This window comes from Malus domestica, chromosome 13 (assembly GCF_042453785.1).
Source record: "Malus domestica chromosome 13, GDT2T_hap1".
NCBI lineage: Eukaryota > Viridiplantae > Streptophyta > Magnoliopsida > Rosales > Rosaceae > Malus > Malus domestica.
The window spans coordinates 4,101,061-4,120,018 of NC_091673.1; the positions used below are offsets into that span (position 1 = coordinate 4,101,061).

General features: G+C 38.0%; 4 protein-coding genes and 1 pseudogene across 7 annotated transcripts; 1 reads left to right on the forward strand and 4 right to left on the reverse strand.

Moving 5' to 3' along the window:
* Window positions 1–91: 91 nt before the first annotated feature.
* On the reverse strand, window positions 92–2,853 carry LOC103414282 (14-3-3-like protein GF14 iota). Its single transcript, XM_008352677.4, has 7 exons — window positions 2,571–2,853; window positions 1,527–1,833; window positions 1,366–1,453; window positions 1,139–1,248; window positions 912–1,060; window positions 448–506; window positions 92–362 (listed from the first exon to the last, which is right to left on the reverse strand). The coding sequence occupies exons 1-7, from the start codon at window positions 2,644–2,646 to the stop codon at window positions 360–362; spliced, it is 792 nt and encodes a 263-aa protein (XP_008350899.2). The 5' UTR covers window positions 2,647–2,853; the 3' UTR covers window positions 92–359.
* A 1,092-nt stretch (window positions 2,854–3,945) lies between these two features.
* Window positions 3,946–8,533, reverse strand: LOC103423870 (probable methyltransferase PMT5). The gene is made up of 9 exons (XM_070810770.1): window positions 8,372–8,533; window positions 7,025–7,956; window positions 6,699–6,834; window positions 6,216–6,456; window positions 5,892–6,114; window positions 5,557–5,722; window positions 5,177–5,478; window positions 4,784–4,916; window positions 3,946–4,680 (listed from the first exon to the last, which is right to left on the reverse strand). Exons 2-9 carry the CDS (start codon window positions 7,534–7,536, stop codon window positions 4,531–4,533), a joined length of 1,863 nt encoding a protein of 620 aa, XP_070666871.1. The 5' UTR covers window positions 7,537–7,956; window positions 8,372–8,533; the 3' UTR covers window positions 3,946–4,530.
* A 1,413-nt stretch (window positions 8,534–9,946) lies between these two features.
* On the reverse strand, window positions 9,947–13,458 carry LOC114820316 (protein KTI12 homolog; annotated as a pseudogene).
* Window positions 13,459–13,576: 118 nt separating this feature from the next.
* Window positions 13,577–15,828, forward strand: LOC103451777 (NAC transcription factor 29). 4 transcript variants are annotated; one of them, XM_008391205.4, is made up of 4 exons: window positions 13,577–14,049; window positions 14,718–15,024; window positions 15,119–15,420; window positions 15,532–15,828. In XM_008391205.4, the coding sequence occupies exons 2-4, from the start codon at window positions 14,754–14,756 to the stop codon at window positions 15,667–15,669; spliced, it is 711 nt and encodes a 236-aa protein (XP_008389427.2). In that variant the 5' UTR covers window positions 13,577–14,049; window positions 14,718–14,753; the 3' UTR covers window positions 15,670–15,828. The 4 variants fall into 4 exon arrangements, with proteins under 4 accessions (XP_008389427.2, XP_017192185.2, XP_008389425.2 ...); XM_017336696.3 differs by having other exon boundaries at window positions 13,736–14,049; window positions 14,302–15,024; XM_008391203.4 differs by having other exon boundaries at window positions 13,787–14,049; window positions 14,658–15,024.
* A 122-nt stretch (window positions 15,829–15,950) lies between these two features.
* LOC103451776 (uncharacterized) lies at window positions 15,951–18,764 on the reverse strand. The gene is made up of 5 exons (XM_029091771.2): window positions 18,590–18,764; window positions 18,078–18,171; window positions 17,638–17,727; window positions 16,516–16,626; window positions 15,951–16,356 (listed from the first exon to the last, which is right to left on the reverse strand). The coding sequence occupies exons 1-5, from the start codon at window positions 18,736–18,738 to the stop codon at window positions 16,222–16,224; spliced, it is 579 nt and encodes a 192-aa protein (XP_028947604.1). The 5' UTR covers window positions 18,739–18,764; the 3' UTR covers window positions 15,951–16,221.
* Window positions 18,765–18,958: the final 194 nt, after the last annotated feature.

The window sequence follows — 18,958 nt, forward strand, 5'->3', positions numbered from 1 at the left end:
AAAATATGTATTGTATAGGAAAAGTCAAGTTTATCTCAAACTTGCAAGACAAGCAAGGGGACTATAAAAGTAAAAGAGAAGATAAAAGGTCTATTGCTTAACATAAGAAGCTTATATTAAAGAACATGTAGCAAAACCATCAATCCAGAAACAAAAATAAGAACAGAAAATTGATCAAATCCTAATCTTCTTTGGAACCTAGAAGGATCAATATCGTAAAAAAATTATGTCTACGTCCTTGAGTCAAATCCCCTCGCGAAAACTGAGTGAGAGAAATGCTAAAGGGTCGCGTTTTGCAGAAGTCTTTCTACTTGCAGTTTTCCGGGCTATTTCAGGTAACCCGATCAATGCTGCAAGATTTACTGTGTTTTATCCAGAGTAACAGTTAGTTAGTAGCAATTGATTATTACCGATTAAGCCCCAAAGAAAAAGATAATAAGCACTTACCTTATCAGTTGCAGATTCGGCGGCATGTTTGGATTCTTCACCTTTGAAGTTGTCATCACCTGCACAAAAGCACTTTCCCATTAAGTCTTTTTCATCTGAATTATGATTCAGAACAGAAACTTCTACCATGCCGGTGCCTGCGCAGAGATACGGGCACCTTTGTATGTGTACCTACGCATGCGTTCGGTCACATACTACCCTATAAGTTCATACAGTTTTGATACCTGTATCCATTCACCAACAGCATGCCCGTTGTTGTTTCACATTCATACAAAGAGGAGCTGAAGATAAACAGAAGTCTTTCGAAGTCTTTCTAAGTGTACAGTAAGTTGAAAAGGAAAGTTCCTTTATATTGTTTGGAATTAGGAAGGATTATATTGTAAATGTGTGTTACTTGGCAAATATGATCAGGGTTTTACTGAAAACGTAAATGCATGTTTATCAGGCATCGAGGTATGCTGTACCTCCGTCTTCAGGCAAATCAGAGGTCCAGAGAGTGAGGTTGTCTCTCAACAATTGCATGATAAGGGTGCTGTCCTTGTATGACTCCTCACTCAAGGTGTCCAACTCTGCAATTGCCTCATCAAATGCTTGTTTAGCCAAATGGCAAGCCCTACAAGTATCCGATAACAACAAACATCTCAGGAGTTACTTCAACGAAAATGATCAGATAACAGATGTACATTGATACCTCTCAGGAGAATTCATAATCTCATAGTAGAAGACAGAGAAGTTGAGGGCTAGACCAAGATGGATTGGGTGGGTTGATGGGAGATCTGTGTTTGCAGTGGCTGATGCAGCCTGAGAAAAGACGTGGGAATTGGAGAGCACATCAAATGATAGGCGGTGTAAAGAATGAAACATACATAATCACTGATTAACATCCATTTGTGTTAAAAGTGGTTAAATTAAACATGCCTCGTATCCCTTGAGTGACTGATCAGCTGCCTCTTTTTTGTCCTGATCGGTCTTGAACTCAGAAAGGTACCGGTAATAGTCACCTTTCCTGTAACATGCACGTAACTATTGGTCACAAAAACATTATTAATTTCAAATACAGTATGATGAATGGGACTCACATCTTGTAGTAGAAAACAGTGGCCTCTCCAGAGTTGGAAGAGGGAATCAGGTGCTTGTCTATGATTGACAGAATGTCATTGCAAATCTTGGAGAGTTCCTCCTCCACCTTCACCCGGTAACCCTTGATCAGTTTCACATTGTGCTCATTCCCCTTAGACTCTTCCTTTTGCTCAATGGAAGACATGATGCGCCAAGAGGCCCGTCGAGCACCTATGACATTTTTGTATCCCACAGAAAGAAGATTCCTCTCCTCTACAGTCAGCTCAAGGTCAAGTTTCGCAACTTTCTTCATACACTCAACCATTTCTGCATCATCAAGTAAACATAACAATTCAGAGAGAAAACTATCTTGACATACAGATAGTGACTCATTTCCACTAGTTTCAACATTACGCATAAAAGTGTATACATTTGATTCTCCCTATATTCCAAAAAAAAAGGACGAACAAATCCTAAACCGAAACAACAACCAATTAACCATCACTGTTTAGATATCCTTCACCCATTTAAAACCAAATCAAACTAGCCCACACAGCAAAACACACATTCAATTTCGACCAAAAACACGTGTCCGATTCATTTCCATTTTTCAATATTAATCCAAACAATATGTTCCATAATATTTAACAAAGTGATCAAAAATTGATCAAATCTAACAAATAGTACAAAATCATTCAGAATTTTATACAACAAATTCTCTAAATTCGATACAAATGCTGAAACATACACAATCTGATCAATGCCAGCTTTGACACACACACATATATATATATATATATATATATATATATAAGTATATGCAAGTATTTATCTAAATAGCATAATCCATGAGATTTAATTCTCTCAAAGTTCAAACCAACACAATGATCAAATAACGGTCGAATAATAACAACTTTGAAATCCTCCAATGCAACAAAAAATGGAACAAAAACAAAGGCATTGCATCCGTAATTCCATACAAAATTCCGTAAGATCCAATACAATGCTGAAACACTCACAATCCTACATATACATATAATTAGAGTGAGGTGTGAGTGAGAGACCTTCGTAACGCTCGGCCTGCTCGGCGAGCTTGGCCATGTAAACCTGGGACTCTCTCTCCTTCTCGGGCGACGACATCGTTTCGTTTCAGAGAGAGAATGATCGTTCGAAGATGATGATCAAAGCGAAGACGATGGTGAATGCAACTGACTGAAATAATAATAATTATAATAATAATAATAGGATTAGGGGGTTGTTTGCTGTTAAACATCGAGCAACTTTCGGGGTGCCCCTGACCAGATCTGGACCGTCCGTTCGGAACGTTTGAAAGAGAGGAGGACACTCGCAGTAGGAACGCAATGAAATGAACGCCCTTGAATACTTGCCCTTCTCTCGGAGGGGCTTTTTCGGGATTTTCCACATCTACCAATGCCAGCATAAGCAATGGAGTTGTGACGTGAGGGATCTTGTTTTCGGCTAAAGCCACGTAATGGCTCAACCGTAATTAGTTATTAAACTCGTTATTTATAAAATTTGAAATTAAGAGATATTTTACTTATAAGATTATCTTCAATTTTTGGGCTAAAAGTCAAAATTTTTAGCTCGGAAAATTTATCTTTTAGCTCAGAAACAACTTTTCTGCTACAACCCTTCTAGCCTAAAATTTAACTCGGGATTATTAAAGAATGAACTTAGGCTAATTTTTTTCTTAAATTAACTTTAAAAAAATAAATTATGTAGATTATCGTAAATTAATTTTATGAACATTTTAATTTAAAAATATTTAAATTCCGATAACTATTGAAAAATCACTAAATCTTTCCACAAAGCCCTATGCAAAAAATACATTAAAACAATTAGTTGCAAAATAATATTATGTACATAACAAATAAAATATTAAGAAAAAAACTCACAACTTATATGGCGCTCCTTCCACTAGCCATGCCAACCATGGCTTTCTCCAAGCTTCATTTCCATAAAGTGCATGATTTGTCGATAGTCTTCCACAGATCGTAAACACCACCACCAAGAACTATAGCAGACCGTAATACTAATACCACCAAGAGTCTAAGTGAGTTATAGCAGACCGTAATACTAATAACAATGTTGGTATTTGATTTTTTATTGCACGGAATATTTACACCATGGGGGGTGTGGTCCACAAGTACTAGCCCTTGGTGGCGCCATCTTCGGTTGGCTTATAAAGTCCGAAAGTATATGTTAAGAGTATTTGTGTTGTACACGTACTAGGCTTGAAAATTCAACGTCTGATTTGTGGTGTGCTACTGCTTGCCAAGCTTGCAAATTCGTCATGTGATTTGTGTTGTCCATGTACAAGGGTTGCAAATTTACCATATGCAAGGGAGCAAGTTGAGGTATCAATCTCAAATCAAAGAAAGAAGGGAATTTTTTAACATTAACAAATTGCTTCCAGTATTTCCCAACTCAGCACCTTTTATGATCACACGAAAATGTGTCCAAACTTTTTGATTTTTGGACACAGTAAGGATTTGTTCTTACAAATATTAAAATGAATAAACAAATAAGAAGAAAAAATTGCACGAAGAAAAAAAAAACGGATGAATGAATTGCTACAAACGCCTTAACACAAAAACATACGAGTTGCAGCTACTTCTGTGCGAAATATTCTACTCTACAGCTTCCACATGCTCACTCCAGTAAAGACTCATGAGCGCCTTCGACGTTCTTCGGATTCTGATCACAAATCACATTTTCTTGCCAGATCATAATCTGCTAATGAACACAAAAATGACAGTTAATTCGTGATTTACCCAAACCCCACATCGCTCCTCGCGCAAGTTGAGGCTCGGTGAAAAATACCCTGCAACCGTTCTAAACCGCCTACGTCCAACGGCTGATAACTTAGTGCCACTAAAATCAAGAGACAGGCCTGCCTTGCGCAAGCCAAATTTGAATTTTCGAAAGACGAGAGAAGTTTCCAGAGCAAGGGAGGAAAAACAATTGTACATGTCCGCAATGATGGCTTCCGAGGTAAAATGATCATTTTTTTACGAAAGGCTTTTGGCAAACGAGTAGTCGTTGGTCACTTCCATTCTGAAGGTCAATCACCCTTGCTTCCCAACGTATTTGTGTGGCAAACACGCGCGCCATCTCTATAGCTCCCACTTTATCACAGAGAACAACCCATCCCTGCCAAACGGCCACAAATTCATGTCCCAAAGTGATCAATATCACGTATAACACGGAAATATTAAAGGTTAACAATATAAGCAAAAGAGGAAAATAAAAATACCTCAGGTCGCAGAATCCGGTCCATCTCCAAGAATAAGTCCATCATGCTGCACCTCTCTGAAGAGAGATGTGAGAGCAGCCCATTTGCATGCAACAAATCATATGTTCGAGGATATGTAGGGAATGGTTCACACCTGTACCGATAGATAGATCATGACAACTCTACTCAAGAAATTTATATTGCAGGCACAATTTTATAGAAAGGGGAAGAGCATAGGATATAAAGAGCACAAATGAGTCCTAGTTTTTTTACGTTCAAAGTTTGTCAGCCTTAATTAGAGTTAAGCATTCTCAAATTTCTTTTTCCTCGTATAAACAGTGCATTTGCGCCACGCAGAAAAATCTTCTAGTATCAAGTTAGTCAGAGTTTCTGAAGAGACTGAAACCGACTTACCAGTCATGCAAAACACCAGCAAAACCTTGATCTAGAATGAGAGGAAGTGTGTCGGGAGCATTGACAGGCACGACATTCATCACCCACACTGATTTTCTTTCCTCCAGAAAAGCAGCATTTAAACCCCCATAGTGAGCACTCATGTCCATCACATTGCGTAGCATGTTGAATGGAGGTAATGGGTCTTCATCGCCTGGTCTCTTCGGATGGTCGGAAAATATCAAGGGTGTAAGCAAAGACCAATAGTTCTTCAGAGCTGATCTCCAGACCTGTAAGTCTTCAAAGAAATCTTCAGGTTGAACTCCTGCAAGGGTAAAAGGGTATTAATACGCTGGCAGAGCACATGAAGCGCAGAACTGCATGATAATGGAACAATACTTTCCATGAACTTCAAACTCAGCTGAGCTCAATCGATGAGGAGTAGAGGACCTATTTCGGATTGGAGCCCAGCGTTTGCTGGTGGTCCCACTTATACATGATACGAGAGGCTTATAATATGATCGAACGTCGTGCCCTTCATTACAAACTGGTAGAGCACCCTGCTTGCTACAATAAAGCACAGAAAGAAAAACATTACTAATGCTCTTTTCAGTGGAAGACAAATGAGCGGAGCTCTTGGAATACACTAGCTCAATAGTGCAATTCAATGCCAAAGCTTTAAACAGTACTGAATTTTCAAATGTCAAACTAACAATTATCCACAAGAGATCCTCACCGAGATGTATAGCAATCAGAATCCACAGTTTTCTGCCAGATATAAGTTTCATATTGCTGAGCTTTTAGAGTCCAACAGACTTTCAGGGTCAATTCCTCCATTGTTGTGACCATGCTATTCTTCATGCTCAATGAACTTCCATATGGTTGGCTTGTCGATGAGGTTAAAACAAAGTAGCCTCCGGGCTTGAGTACCCGGTCAACTTCCAAAAGCAACATCCAATCTGATTCAAGAATTAATTAAGGATCCATGAGAGGAATGGTATTCGGAAAAAGCAAAGGGCAACTCCAAAGGAGAAATATGAGCAATGAAAATTCCAGTTACCTTTTTTGTCCCAAACAATACCGCATTGAGCACAATGAACCATTTCAAACGACAATGCTGGATATGGAAGCTGTCTTGTAATGAAGTTGCCAATCATTGCTGGAAGACCTCTCTCAAGGGTCAACTGAACTTGACTGCCAGTTGCCTCATATGCCGCAATACAAATAGCCATTACATTCAGCGATACTAAATGAGCTCCAAAACTACCAAAACCGCAACCAATATCCAGTACAGTTTGCACCTGTAGTTTAACGTAGATATAATTAAAATAAATCTTGCACAAGTCGGACTTTACATGTGTAACAAACAAGAAGCAAAAGTAGCATGGTTTGTTTGCTTCAGGCACAATCTTAAATTTTGGGCTATGAGACAACAGCAGAGATAAGTGTTAACAAATTCTAGCCTCTTTGAAATCTAAGAGTCACACTGCCCAAGAGAAGTAAAAATTGATAATTACAACTGTAATTCACAAAGAAGACTTACACCAGCTTGAAGAAAGTCAGAGTCACTTTTCAAACCTAGCATCTTCGCAATTTGAAGAGAATAATCCTTGACACCACCAAAAATCAGACCATCCTCAGAGTGAAAGGCAATTTGATTTTCTTCTAGCAGCATCAACCTAAATATTTTGTCAAGAAGTTAAAAAATAATTATGTACAGAAATAAATATTCACTCGCAACAAAAAATACGTAAACAGCATAAAAACTAATTCAATTTGTAAAGAGTTGAGAAATGTAAATGTTTTAATTCACTGTTGAGACATCACTATTTAAAAGCGGCCAAATATATAGCTTTAACCGCGGAGCACCTTTTGGTCATGCTTCCAGATGAAAGAAATTGGTCTTTGGTTATCTTCACGTTTGCACTCCATATCACATCCCTACCAGCTGGCCACCTCAAGGGGATCTTATAATCCTTAGGAGGGCGAACCAGACACCGTTCTATATTTCTTGATACTTCACAATGCCGATCAAACTCCTCCCCATCATTAAACCCAGCTAAAACGTTTGCTGAAACATTGTAACAAGGCACATGATTTTCTCTTTCTTTGCCACAAAGGCCAAGCTCTCTTTGTCGACTAGCCCCCAGTGAGAGAGACCGCAGCTCCAGATAATCAACCGCCGCTTGCTCCTTTAGCCTCCTATAGTTTGTATATATGTTGGGTACTGAAGTGGGAGTTAAAGAGTCAAATGTATTTGAAGAAGAGGATCCCAGCACTGCAATTAGTGCGAGTACAATAACACCACACAAGAGTAACCAATTGAGTGGCGGTCTAGGGCCAAAAATGACGGAGAGTTTACTGAACCAGGAGCTTCTCATGTCCAAATCGTGAAACCCCAACTTTAGAATTCCAAAATAACCCCCACTAAATTACGAAGCTCTTCAGCTTAAATCTCGAAGAACAGCGAAAACCATAACCTACCATAACATACAAGCTTGTATATATATTGCCTTGAATCCGGACAATTCCTACAAGCATTGAAACAATAAATTCCACTTCTTCCACAACAACATATGCAATCCTTCGCCTTCTGATCGTGCCATCAGACTCATAAATCAGTCTGTAAATCCATCGGTGATCCTTACTTAGAAACAAAGTCAAGATCACAAGTTCACAACCCAACCCAACACAATTCAGTACTCAATTATGAACCAGAAAATTCTAAACCTTCCCACGGCGAATTTAACGCCAAATTCGTAAAGAAACGGACAATGACAAGTGTTGAGCTAAAGATCAACCTGCAACAAAATCCAAAGATCCACAACATCAAATTCCTAACAATAAATGTCCCTAAAACATAAATTCCCATTTGGGTGCTGAGAAAATTACAAGTAAATCCCACAACAGAATCTACTGAAAAGATTCCAAATTCAATTCTCAATTTTCCACCCTTTTCCCAGCAACCAAACAGAGCATTAGCTCAAAAATAAATGCCATGACTTTCCATTTTTACAGATCACTTACCAATCCCAGATCCCGAAATGGAAAATCCAAAAACTTTCAACTCAGATCCAATCAAAAGCAAAATCAAATCAATCATCCAACATAGAACAAAAAGGAATGAAATCCAAAAAAATATATCGAATTTAATAACGAAAACAGAAACCCATTTCCCAAAACTGATAATTATTAGGGTTTTGGGGAAATGCTTACCGGTTTTGGGTTCGTTGAAGGGTGGAGATTCAAAGCCTCAAAACAGAGAAAGAGTCTATCTTTTAATGTGAGTCCAAATTTATAGGAATTCTAGTTGTTTTTTTTTTTTTTTTTTTTTTTTTTTTGTGAGTTCGTGTTGGAGTTTAATTTATAACTCGATCCTTAATCAGATCCAGAGGGTCGCTGATTTAGACAGAAAACAATCATTAAATTAATTAATTTTATAACGAAATTGAATTAATGGGAAATCATTGTTATTTATTGTGTCTTTCACTTTTTAAAAAAAAAATTACTTTTGGTTGTTGGTTGTTTTATAACTTTTATTCCTACGCCATGACGTAAGCAAACACTAGAACTAAGCGTCGAGATATAAAAAGAATATAATTGACGGCTGCGATTCAACCGTCACGGTAACTGGATTAATTAGTTTTAATCACTATTTTTCATTGCTAATCATACTCCATTTGGCTAATTACTATCTCCCAGAAGAAGATAATCCTCCACAATAATTCCAATTTGTATTTACTATTTATTTCAAGCACGTCGTTGTCAAAATGTTTCCTGACTTCCTTTTTTTCCCGGACGGAAAAGAAAATTACACGTCACATCTATTCGGTGCAGTGCAAAAATGGAAAACGGTTGCGTTTGGAAACCAACCAACCCCATATGGACAAACCAAAAGAATCCCATCCCTCAACCATTTGGGATTGATTGTGGTCGTTTTAAGCGTTTCTGTTATGTTTGACAGAAAAATTTATAGTGCTAATGAATTTAAGAAGTCTTTTTTTCTAAAATATCACCTAATAAATCATAGTAAGTGGCCCAATGATAAGGACGCAGACTGCGACTCTTCAATAAATAAAAAATTATGAGAGGTCAGGTTCGATGCTCCTAGTTGGTGAGTGTAATTGACTCTAGCCACGGGTAGGATGAAATTTCTCATAGTTTTTCCAGACCCTGAATGAGTGGATAATCGTAACTTGTTAACTGTTGTCCTCCTTTTTAAGAATACTGTTTCTAGAAAAAGTAAAAATACTTTAGGGCACCGTTTGGAGATTTATTTGGGCCATATTAGAGATTGTATCTAGAAAAGGTAAAAATACTTTGAGTACTAAAAACGTATTTTATTACGGTTGGTAGAAAAATCTAACAATGTTCAATCGCTTATGGGTCAATGAAACATTTTTTTTTCAAAGAATCACTAGGAAAAGCACATGAAGTTTGTATAAAAATTTCAACATGTTTTTAATAAAAAATATTTTTGCATAACCGGGTTTATAATTCTTTTCTAAAAAGGGACCGGTTGGTGTCCACCTTTACAGAGTTCGAAAAAGTTCTCAAAGGAATTTTAGCCTCTCTTTGTCCAACATCATGTGATTCACTAATGTCAGAAATCGAACTCAAAACGTGTCGCATAGAATGTGCCTAAAATTGAAATTCATCTCAACCACTAGGTTAGCCAATGAGCTTAACCGGGTTTTTTTCAAAACTAAAATAAAATAAGGAATTGGGTAGGTGTTAGCTGGTAACCAACTTTAATGGTTACCATCGTATTACTTAATAAAATAAGAAAACTTTAACGAAAAACTCCCAATATTGTTCACTTTAACGAAAAACTACATTTTTACACTAAAAAGTCAATCTCCCTTTATTTTGTCCTTATCGTTAAAACTTCAAGGGCGCATTTGTTTGGCCTCTTTAAGTCTCACTGGACTGGACTAAGTTAGGTAGGAGTCTTAGCCCGTGTTTGGCGCAAACAAAGACTGCCTTTAATGAAACTAAGTCGGACTCGCACCGACTAAAAGCTTCACTAGCTGTTCTTAGCTGGTCCCCCCGAAAACTGGCAGATTGCTAATCCCGTCTCTAGCGCCCACGTCGTCTGCAAGCATGCATCCCATATCTCCTTCTTCCCGTGAACCCAGTTACCAAATCATGCCTTCCACCCTTTTCTCCAGTCACCAAATCTGAAACGGCTTTGCCCATTTTGTCCCGCAAACCCAACCCCCTCTTTGTTTCAGAGATGAATTCATTCGGTTAAGCTTCCAATAAGCTTAATCCACACCCTACACAACACTACAATTCGAAGATTAAACCTTATAAATCCCAAATATAGAAAATATCAAAATCTGCAATAAACCTAGAAATCTATTACCTTGGGTTGCTGTGCACTTCTCCAGAAATCTGTAAGCAAAAAACGAAAGACCTCCAAAAATCCACAATGCTCTTCTCCAGAAACCTAGAAATCTATTACCTTGATTTGGGATTTTTGTGAAAAAAAGAGAGCTATCTCTGGTTAGAGGAACAAGAAGAAAGACTTGTTGGTCTTTGATCCAAATTAGGTGCAAAATGCACAGCTTCCTCCGTTGAAGAAGAAAACAGGGAGAAAAAGGGGAGAAAAAAGAGAGATGAGAGGGAGACGGTGTGCCGAAGAAAACGAGGGAGAATGGTGGAAAAATGGTGGATGTTTCCTAAAAAAAGGAAGAGAATCCAAAAAGAAAAAAATAAATTAAAAATAAAATAGATAAAATATTAATAGATACATAAAATATTGATAGATATAAATATAATATTATAGTTTATTAATTAGTCTGCTTCTTAGTCCGACACTACACCAAACACTTCACTAAGCTAGTTTAGCTTAGTCTAGTCTAAGCCAGTCTAGCTTAATCCCTTAAGCTAGTCCAGTCCAAGACAATTCGGTACAACAAACACCTCCCAAATTTTCAAACATTTTTCATTAGTTTATCTATAAAATAAAGATACGAGTTGTGGAGCTACTTTTGCAAATTTGGAGCCTTTCTAGTTAAGAAATATATTATTTTTGTTGCCAAATCTGCAGATCCAGAGTGGTGCAGGTAGAATATTAGCTGTGACAATCGTAGTGGGTTAAGCCCACGGTTTCTGTTTTTTATATTTTATGCCCGAAGATTTGCTCTACTAGGGATTAGAGAGAAGATTCTTGCTCAAGAAAAAAATTGACAGCTTTAATTCCATGTGGCTCTCAGGCTTTATTCTCTGTCTGTGTAAATAATGCCCCTGAAAAAACAAAACTATATAAATAATTTCATCCAGAATTTTCAGACAATTTCAATCCCATAATCCTCTTGAAAGACTTTATCAGCAACTACTAATAAACAAAATCGATCTGCCCACATTCGAAATATTGTAAGAGATTTATTGAATACTCATTATGTTCTAATATTTCATAATATATATGTCATTCTATTATGTAATTTTTGATAAAATTATATAAATTTTAAATATAAACAGACACGTATTTATACGAAATATGATAAATTTTATGATAAATTTTCTTAAATTCACCTAGTCCACCTAGGCGCTAGGCGCCATTCCGCCGTCCAACTAGCATATAGCGTCTGAATGTGGTGAATAAGTGACATTGGTATATGTCTAGGCAAAAAACAGTACCAGTTTCCCGTCGGTTGAAGCAGGAATGATTCGTCTATGTTTGCTAGCAGAAGATAACTGAAGAAAACCTCCCGAAAACTTTAACATCATCCTTGCTTTCCGCCTTCAAGCAGTTTCCAGTTCCCTGTTCAAGTAATCAACAAACATCCTCTTTGCACTGTCTGCATCAGAAGGTGGTGGTCGCCCACTTAAACTAGTATGCCCTGTCAACTTGATGAAAGTTCGTCGCAGCCTACGAAGTTCTGGAAGGCCAACTGATCTTGAAAGTTCGTCGCAGCACGAGCCAAACACCACAACTCGTACCTGTAACCCTAGATGCTATTCAAAGAATCTACAATTATAATACTGTCTTTTGACACTGATCTATCGACTTCAGATCTTAGCACTCCTCTTAAATTCTTCTCCGCAAGCATATTGGCATAGCTATCATTGCGATCAAGATGAAAGGAAGTCTCATCAATAACCCTAACGATTTGATTTGATCCCGATTCTCTGAGAGCGCAGCCTTTGACTTCCCGTTGCAGGGTTGTCCACAAATCACAACCAATGCCATTTGCAGAAGAATATACCTTCGTCTAAGTGGACAAAATAATTCCCAACTTCTTGAAATTCAGAAGCAACTCTCCAATAGCTGCTGGTTCACATACACATTGTTAACGATAAGCGCGAATCAACCAAAATCACCATCGTTCTGTAATCATATTCCAACAAACAAAGCTATAAACCATATCTGAAAGGGATATCATATTCAGATGCGAGGCGATTTTCGTTACAATATTTTGTTAGGTACTCAAGCCCAAGAGGAAGAACCCAATCTAAAAGACTAGTCGAATAGGTGGGAGGGTCCCAAGGACTTAAGAATCCCTGCACTTCCATAAGTGTAGTCGATGTGGGATCAAGACATTATACCATCCTTCAGAAGCCGGCACCTACGACGGCCCTTACTCTGGTAATTTTCACTCTTAATGGCAGCGCACCATGTGGTCGTCCCGTTAAGGTAGCCATTTCCAGATCGCTCCCTCCGCAGCATCAGAAACCTAAGCTTTGATACCAATGTTAGGAGCCCAAACCCAAAAGACTAGTAGAATAGTTAGAGCACCCAACGAATTAAGAACCCTACACCCCTACACTCCATAAGTGTAGTCGATGTGGGATCATACCATATTTCCGTTGTAGTGAAATTACAATTCAATCGGCACTCTCGGAGCTGGTAACGAACACGAAATCAGAAAATGAGATGAATTAAAAAACAAAACTATAAATTATCAATTCTCAACCAGTATTCAAACAAAGCCTCCCACTTTCCACTTTCCAGACTGAAAACCTTAATTAACGATTAGACCGAACATACAAGCACTCTCTACGGAAATTAATACGAAAACAACAATTAAAAACCCTACAAACTGAAGAATCGACAAAATTAACTCAAATAAAACGAGATTAAGAAGCGATTAATTAACAAAGCATTAATGCATAAGCACAAAAATGGAAGAAAGCGAGAAATACGGAGCTTGAAAAGTACATGTTCGACGAGAAGAAGAAGACGATTTCAGATGGAACTGGAAGGAGTCAAACGACTCAAACAATTCGGTTTGAAATTGGAGACAGAGAGTGAAGTCGCACGGAAACGCCAGAGGAAGAAGGGATTCGGGAAAAGGCCAAACGACGTCGCTCCGATGTATTTAACATTTCAAACAAAATTACCCTCTTTTTGGGTCAATTCAAACAAATTATTCGGTTGTGCCATATTTCTACGGAAATTTTAACGAAAAGTTCACAGTACTGTTTATTTTAACGAAATATCATATTTTTACATTAAAAGTCAATTCCGATATTATTCACTTTATCATTTATTTTGTCATTTTCGTTAAATCTCAAAGTTTTCAAATCATTTCCATTAGTTTTTCTCATTTTCACCAACCCAGACCCCACCCCACCCGGACCGGTGGGAATGTGATTCGGCGGCAGTTTATTTTTTTGAATTTTGATTCGGTACAGCTGCAAGTCTCCGTTTACTCGGACACAATATTTGCGTGGGACGTTGGGAGAAGTAATTGTAACAGTTCATTTCATCTCACGAGTCTCGTGGAAAGACGTTATAAAAGCGAAGAAATTCCGTTGTCTTCTCTCAAAATCCTACCGCTATAAAAACCCTAGACACGCAGTTTCCACCGTCCCCTCCACCACTCACAATCTAATTCCCCCCCTCTCTATCTCTGGTTTTTGGCTCCGACTGGTACGAAATCCCGGTAAGTTTTTCATCCCCTTTTGGCTTCACAAATTTTTTAAATTTAATTCTCGCACTCTCTTTCCTTGTCAATCTAGGAGCTTTGATTATGTCATGGGATAACATTTCACAGTACGATATTATATTTTAAATTACTTTAGTGTACGGATAGGAAATTTCAATTTGAGTCATCTAGCATAAATATTTGGTTTAATTGCTTGTTTTGGTCTGGCTCGACTTCATGTTTTTGAATTTGATGTGAGAAAACTGACAGACGGTGTGGAAACTCAATCCAAGGAGGGATTTTGTGTCTCAATGGAAAGTCATCCCACGCAAGAGAGTGTGACCGGTGTATTTTGATCTCATCCGACTCCACACTGGTTCAATTTTAGTTCTTCTAAAGAAGATTTTCTATCCTGTATAGGACACCAAATTGTTTTACTTAGCTAACTTTTCTGAGCTTGAGACCAGAATAGGATACAAATTGTTTTACGTCTAATTCAAACCAAAATCCATAAATAGGGTATTTAAATCCAGAAAAAAATGGGATACTCGCGCTAGAATTTATTACGTATTCCTATTTTGATTACCTTAGCTTCTCTATATATACATGCATATGTGTATGTATAGGTTAACAAAAACGAAGGTTTATCCCACAACTCAGAGAGCTCAAAACTCAAACCGTGACAGAAAATATCAACTGCGTCATTGTCCTTGTCTCCCTCCATGGCATCCTCAGCTTCCTCGCAGTCATCTTCAGCGTCCTCGCAGTCCGCTGACAAGTACGAGGGGTTTGATCTGTTGAAGTGTTCGACCGTCCAAGAGGGGAAGAAAGAAGCGGAGGTCAAGTTACCGTTAGGGTATCGATTTAATCCCACCGAAGATGAGATCGTTGTGTACTTTCTGTTTAACAAGATTATGGACCGCGCAATGCCTACCTACGATCTTATAAAAGAGGTTGATGTGTACGGGTATGATCCCAATCAGCTGCCGAATGGTGAGTTTCCGATTTGATTGTTATTTTGTACTACTATTGAGTTCAGTCCTGTTTTAGGTTCAAATCTGATTGCTTATCGTTCTGTGACTCGCAGGTGACTTCAAACACAATGCTGGTTGCAATGCGGCCTATTACTTTGCCAATAGAGAACCGTTTGATGCTAGTGAGGGGAAGATAATTAAGACGGCTGCAAACGGTGGTTACTGGAAGGTGATCGATGACGAATATGAGGTTTTGTTCAAGGATAGTGAAGTAATCGTAGGGTTTGAAGCCGTCATGAACTTCTACGAGGGGAAGGAGCCAAACGGGACCAAAACTCCCTTTGTCATGAACGAATACAGGCTCAATCCGCATGTGGTACCTGCTCATGTGCTGAATGACAGCATTAGGAATAAGGTACGGACTGTAAACTACGTACAAAAGTTCTTCTAGTATGCTTTTGTTTTAGGTTGTGAATTTTGTCCAAAATTGTTTGGTGGGTGACATTTTTTGTTCTCTTTGTTTCAGATTGAGAGGTACGTGGTATGCCGAATTATAAACGAGGAGGTTTCGAATCAGCCCGTTATCGACTATAAAAAGGAATCTCTGGAGCTTCTTTTGAAATATGCGTCTGCCGGCACTGTTAAAGACGGAGAACCAAAATGATATGGCAGAAACAGCCTAGTCCTTCATTGAAATAGCAAATGCAGCTCCTTTGTTTTGATGTTTTTTCTTCTAGTGTTATATAGATATAGCAGAACAGTATGTATACATTATTTTTGGTCTAATATTTGACTTGACGCAAGAGAAAAGTTTCATCGAGAAGTTTTTTAGTGTCACAACTCATATGTTATTACAAATCAACCGGTCAAGAGAGTTCAGAATTCTAGTTAAAATGAATTCGTATAATTGCAAGAATAGACAACCAACAGGTTTTGTGACCGATCTGCACTCATCATCATGTTATAACACATCGAAAGAGTTTACAATTCTGATTTATAAGTATTCAAGCAAAACAACATCGAGAGTTCAATGTAGCATAATGAATCCGTATATAATTGAAAGTCTTCAAAATTAACAAAATATTGTGACCAAATCAACAAACTACGCACGATCTAAAATACTCGGCGAGAACGTTCTCATTTAGATTATGACCTGTAAACCCTAAACCCTAAACCCTCTTCCATTTCTCGCTCCAGCATCTGATGCATCGAGATTTCATCTTGGATATCTAACCTCAAGCCCTATCAAGCAAGGGATTCTTCGTCGGATTCGTTCAAGCCCACTGAAATGCAAATAGGCAAATTCCTGGATCACCCGGTTAGAATGTGGAGAAGAACAAAAGCTGACTCCCTGCCATTATCAATGAAAAAAGGTTGCGTAAATAACAAGACCCAGTAATAGCACACAATTTACCATATAAGTACAGTATCAACCTGCAAAGTATGTATTTGCAGCATAAGACTCAACTTTTCAAGATAAGCAGTCGCATAATTTGACATCGAACAGTACCTGCAAAGTGTGTAATTGATTTGAATTATAAACGCTCAGAACCCCTTTGCAGCGGTATACATCCATGTCATGTTTCTTCTCCCAAAGAATCTCCTCAATCCACAAACGAACCTTTTGAACAAGACCATCAGATATAATGACTGATACATATGATTACTATTCATTTTCGGGAAACTGCAGCAACGAGAAATAAGCATCCACTATCTTTGAGACCACAGTTTTAGCCGCAGAAATTGTAAATAATTCCTTACTGTTGCTTTTATATAACAGTTTATAAAAAAACAATTGATGTTAGTTGCCAGAACTTCATTGTCCAATCAATTTTCACAGATGAATAAAATAATCAAACTAACAACAATGTAATGATGAATGCTAACCTTTCTGAAAAGTTGGTAACACAGCACCAAATAGTTAACAGTATTTGATTTCAAACAACTCATATCATAACTATTTCACAAGAACACCTTTTCAAGATCAACCTGCCGTGGCTCGGAAATGCATAAAGTTCGGACACCACTATCATGAAGATCACTTGTAGACAGAGCGCGACTTTCTTCCAATAATGATGCTAACTGGGTAGCATGCTGAGAAAGAAAAAGTTTTAAATTATTTTTTTGAGTAAAATTTGAATATTATTAGAAGACCGGTATGAACTACAAATATAAGCAAACAAAAAAATGGAGATGCGCATGACTCACCGTGGCATCATAGGCCCGACAGTCCAATATATTGGACAGGTCAACTTGACCACGGACAGAACGGATGATACTAGCAAGTGAGTTAATACTATGTATTTCCTTCTCCAGTTCCTCCAGAAAATCCGCAGAACCCTCTGGAGAAACCAAATCAACCTTGTTAATAATAATAACATCCTACAACAAAAGGCCAAACTCATAAGATATGAAGAGCAAGCACAATACAATCCAGCATAATAATACAAAGTTGAAACCGGGAGAGAGAGAGAGAGAGAGAGAGAGAGAGAGAGAGAGAGAGAGAGAGCACTAGAATAGAACAGATCATATGAGTAAAACTACCAGTAACGACAAACCAAGTCTGATAAAGCTATCCTATTATACAATCGTCTTCATTTTGCATCCAAAATAAGTCATAAGGAGACCATACTGCAAATGCAATCTGAAGATATGCTTCAGCAAATGAAGATGAGATTCGATGCTCACTGAGCTGATAACGGAGGTTCTTGGCATCCACGACCTGTTACAGAAATTGATGAATAAACCTTTGCTACTAACATAATAAATATAAAATCACATAGCTTTCTGGAAAAAGAACTTAACAAGCTCAGCTAGTATTTAAAACACAGAAAACAGTGGAACCGACAGAACCTAACTAACATACCATGTGCATCTACACTTAGTACAGCTAAGTAAGCATTTAGCAAGACAAGTTCTAAACTTCAAATGGTGCTCCAATACATAATATTATAACTCAAAATCCCATAACCAAATTGCTAGAACTTTAATACAACACTGGCATGTAACGCATCCAATATTAAAACTAACACAAAACTCAGCAACAAACTAGATAAACGAATCAGAACTCACAGTGATACTTGAATCAAGCTTGACAGATGATTCTAGATTTTCATCCAACTCACAGTCTTCGCAACCAGTAGTCTCCAGCAACATACGATCAAGTCTACAACCAAAGAAAACCAAAAACCCACGTCTCAAATTTCATCATAATCACAATAAAAAATAATAAATTTCAATGAAACATACAAATTTCAATATAGTTTTAAAAAAACTTTCTTTTGGGAACAAGTTGCTCCAATGCCTGCACCAAACTGTGCTTAACAGTGCAACAAATACCTTTTGCTAACTCCACCCACTCTTCGACAAGCGCACCGCCATCTCCTTGGTTAATCATCGCTCTCTCCACGCCAATTTCCTCACCGAAATCGTTTAGTATCACAGCAATTTTCTTCCCGTGTTGGGATTTCAATATATGATTAACCAGCTGATTAACCCAATTCAAAAACCAACAAAAACACACTCAAAGCTCTACTCTTTTCCCGAAAAATGGAAAAATATAGCAAAAAAAGAAATGAGCTTACGGTGGATTTTCCGGCGCCGAGGTAGCCGGTGATGACGGTGACACAGACCAACACGTCGTCGTCTTTGTGACTAGATGAATTGGGTTGCTGCTGAGAGTAGGGTCCCAGGGGTTGGTCGATTTCAATGGCGAGAGGTGGAGCTTCTTCATCGTCTTCCATTTCCTTTCCAATCCCGGGAAATTCACAGGTTTAGGATCCACCTTAGTTTGAACTTGAATTATGCTGACCCACTGGGCCCATCGGGGTCATGATCTTAGTTTGGGCCTTCATGAGTAGACGTTCTCCATTTCTATCTTCTATGGGTTTTCTTGTTGGGCTTCAGCCCACCTCAAATTTAAAAAATTGTACAATAAAAAGTTACTAACACTA